This window comes from Trichogramma pretiosum, unplaced genomic scaffold (genome assembly GCF_000599845.2).
Source record: "Trichogramma pretiosum strain Unisexual culture from Peru unplaced genomic scaffold, Tpre_2.0 scaffold21, whole genome shotgun sequence".
NCBI lineage: Eukaryota > Metazoa > Arthropoda > Insecta > Hymenoptera > Trichogrammatidae > Trichogramma > Trichogramma pretiosum.
In genome coordinates, this window is record NW_019640940.1 from 1,153,669 (window position 1) to 1,157,501 (window position 3,833).

General features: G+C 55.5%; 1 protein-coding gene across 1 annotated transcript; it reads left to right on the forward strand.

Moving 5' to 3' along the window:
* The first annotated feature begins 234 nt into the window (after positions 1–234).
* On the forward strand, positions 235–2,325 carry LOC106659762 (SH3 and multiple ankyrin repeat domains protein 1). Its single transcript, XM_014382442.1, has 2 exons — positions 235–1,863; positions 1,906–2,325. The coding sequence occupies exons 1-2, from the start codon at positions 235–237 to the stop codon at positions 2,323–2,325; spliced, it is 2,049 nt and encodes a 682-aa protein (XP_014237928.1).
* The last annotated feature ends 1,508 nt before the right edge of the window (positions 2,326–3,833 follow it).

Genomic DNA, 3,833 nt, shown 5'->3' on the forward strand with positions numbered 1-3,833 from the left:
AGAGAGAGAGAAAGAGGCCCGTCGTCTAGCGCCAGTAAGCCAGTGTGAACGACCTAGCTTGCTCTCTCTAGCGAGGCCAAGCCTTTTGCCTCCTTCTGCTCCTTCTGCCGCGCGACTGTGACTGTGTCTGTGTCGCGTATTTATATAAATTATTAAAATACCCGCCTGTGTGTGAGTGGTGCGTGCAGTGCACAATTTTGTTTGATTCGCGTGTACAGTGCTTTACCTTCCACCATGCGCGGTGACGACGAGGCCTCGACGCCCTACTGTCGCTGCCGCGTCCTCTATCTCGGCTCGGCGGTGCCCCACGCCAGCAAGGAGGGCCTCCTCGGCGTCCAGGAGCCGCTGCGCGAGCTCTACCCGGAGCAGGGCGCTTCGGGCGCACGCGGCATCGACTCCTGGCTCTCGGTCTGGTCCAACGGCCTCCTCCTCGAGAACGTCGACGAGAATCGCAAGAAGGTCACGCGATTCTTCCCCATAGAGTCGCTGCACTATTGCGCGGCGGTGAGGCACGTGCGCACCGCCGGGAGCGCCGGCCAGGACGGCAGCGGCAGTAATGGTCAGCTCGCGACGCGCTTTCTGCCCCTCGACTCGCCGTTCACGCGCTCGCCCTCGGCCAATCATCCGCCCCTGTTCGCGGCGGTGCTGAGGCGCACCTCGGGCATCAAGGTGCTGGAGTGCCACGCCTTCATATGCAAGCGCGACATGGCGGCCAACGCCCTGGTCAGGTGCTGCTTTCACGCGCACGCCGATAGTAGATTCGCCAAGGGTCTGGAGCCGGGTGGCAACGGCAGCTCGTCGCCGATCATGAATGGAAACGGCACGAGCAACGGTACCAACGGGGGCACGTCGACGCCGACCAACGGTCATCTGAATCACAGCCACTCGAGCTCGGGCTCGCTCTACAATACTCTAAGAGAGTCGACCCTGAATCTGAGCGCCGAGACCAACGGATCGCCCAGCAGCACCAAGTTGGGCGAGGCCAGCAACGACGAGGACGAGGCTAGCCTGTACAACGGCAATGGCCACACGGCCGACGAGAATCACAAGGTCTGGGCCAGAGGTGGCGGACGAGACGAGCTCGACGCTCTGTACCAGGAGCACGGCACTCTGCGCAGCCAGAGACGACCGCGTCAGCTGATCGCTCCGCCGCCACCACCGCCACCGCCACCGGCACCCAGCCAGCCGCTCATCAACGACGAGTCCAACACGTCCTCGGCGGCGCGCAAAAAAGCCGCCAAGAAGTTGAAGAAAATGAAGAAGGATCGAGCTGCCTCGCTCATGCAGGAGGAGATGATGCAGCAACAACAGCAGCCGATCTACGGCATGAACGGTCACAACGGGCCGATCTACGCCAACGGCCATCATCCACCACCGCCGCATCATTTGCATCATCATCATCATCATCACACGCTGGGCCATCCCATGCCGAGGGGTGGTGGACCACCGCCACCACCTGGGGCAATGGGTGTCCACTATCCCGCCGGTCTGCCGCCGAGCAATCGGTCGATCGCCGGCACGCTGGCCCGACCGGCGCCCACCCCGCTGCTACTGGTGCCGGCCTCGACGCTGCCGCGCAAGGGCATGCATCCGCGGGCCATCAGGCCGATACCCGCGGCGGCGCCCATAGTGCCGATCTACGCGCCCCTGCCGCCCATGGGACCGCCGGGCGCCCCGCTGCCGGCTGGATTGTATCCGGGCGCCGGTTACGGCACCACGGGCAATCGCGGCAATCATCGCAGGTCGCACGCTCCACCGCCCGGATGGGCAGTGATGGGCAGCGACGGATTACCCGTGGACGGCTCTCAACTGGGTGGCCTGGTGCACTCGAGACGCATAGCGAGCTCGCACGCCGATCTGAGCGCGCCGTCGCCGATACCACCGCCGTCGCAGATCGACGGACAGCAGCAGCAGAATGGGCGATCGAGCGACAGTCCGGACAACGAGTCGCGCTTCGGCACGGGCATCTATCGGCGCAAGGGCCACCTGAACGAGCGCGCCTTCTCCTACAGCATCAGGGCGGAGCATCGTAGTCGCAGCCACGGCAGTCTGGCCTCGCTGGGCTTCGCCGGACAGCAGCAGCCCAATGGACAGCCCAACGGACACGCGAACGGATATCATCATCACTCGAACGGAGATAACAGTCCACCGGCACCGGGTAGACACATGGACAAGAAGGAGCGCGAGATGCAGCACCTGCTCGCCGGCCTGACCCTCGAGGACGGCGTGGTGCTCGACTCGCGCGGCAACGTCGTCCAGCACGTCGTGAAGAACGGCAACGGTGCCATTTACATGCCCCAGCCGATGCCGAGGCCGAGACGTTGAACGCACAGATAGAGAAAGAGCGAGAGTAAAAAAGTAAAAAAGTTCGCGGTATAATATATTTTATTTGTGTGCGTGAGTGCGAGTGCGAGTGCGAGTGAGCGTGAAATTTTCAAGGATACTTTGTACTTACACCCCCGATGCGTCGAAACAAAAAAACGAGTTTATACCGATACGAAAATAGCCCGATATACGTACGTACCTAAATACGTATTACGCCATCGTAACGAAGGTGTATGTGTGCGGAGAAGGGCAATCGCCGATTTATATATTATTGTGGCATTGAAAATCGAATGCGTACGTGAAGAGAGAGCGCGTAATACTCGCTTGGAAGAAAATAACAACAACAACGACAACAACAACGAGTCGATCGAAATATTTTTACGCGTGCGCGTAGGTATACACACTATCGGTAACGATGACCGGTTTCGTCGCCGCCAAGCTAAACGTATTATAAAAAATCGAGCCTCGGAAAGTCTCTCGCGAATATCAAATGGAAAAACGAAATTTCTCTGCGTGATATTATAATACACACGTGTCGATCTGCGTGCGTACATTAATACATTTACACGTGTGTGTGTGTGCGCACATACGTCGTCGAGCTATATTTACACACCAACACGAGCTGCTGCATAATATACGTATACGCTATATGGAGTATATTTTTCTTTTTTTTTTGCGAAACGTTAGTCTAACGGTATTTTTTCTTCTTTTTTTTTCTCTCTCTCTCTCTCTTTTACAACCACGAGTCACGACTACTCGGTATATAAGAGACAGTATGCGGAGCTCGCGCGCGGGGCTTTTCTCTTTTTCCGACCCCCTTTTACGACATATCGTGACAACAACGAACAGCAACGCAGCAACAGCAGCAAAGCCGAGCGAGCGAGCGGGCAGAAAACTGCTGCAGCCAAATATGTATACGTAGCTACGTATACGAGCGGGGGCGACGAAAAAATAATCGCCGGAATGTGTGTATGCGTTATAAGCCCACGCGTGTTGTTGTTGGCCTATTGTAGTAGTTGTAGTATTATACGTATTATATATTATCGCTCTCAGCGCGCCGAGAGCGTAGTGCAAGTATTTATAGATACGTATTATACATACCTACGTATACCGCCACTATAATGTGTGTATGCGCTCGAGTATTTCTATCAATGTGCCGCGTTTCAGGTGAAAACAGTACATTTCGAATGTGCCTTTACATACGTACATATACACACGTGTTTGTAATCTATACGAAATGCGCAAAACTGAAAGAGAGAGAGAGAGACTCGTTAGTGTCGCTCGATGATAATATTTTCTATTTATGCACATAGAAAACTATTGTCCCGCGCGTGTAATGCTCGAACAGCTCGCTCGACGTTTTCTTTTCTTTTGCTTTTTTTCCTTGTTTTTCAATGATTACGTGCCGCCCCGTGCGCAAGTGAGAAAAGTCAACGTTTTTATACACATATACAACACGCTCGAAGCTCGTGTACATATTGTTACATTAATTTATTCACTCGAGGCAA

Coding starts and splice junctions, on each gene's coding strand:
- LOC106659762 (XM_014382442.1), top strand. CDS start 235: ATGCGCGGTGACGACGAGGCCTCGACGCCCTACTGTCGCTGCCGCGTC. Junction 1,864..1,905: donor GCTCGCACGCCGATCTGAGC/GCGCCGTCGCCG, acceptor ATCGACGGACAG/CAGCAGCAGAATGGGCGATC.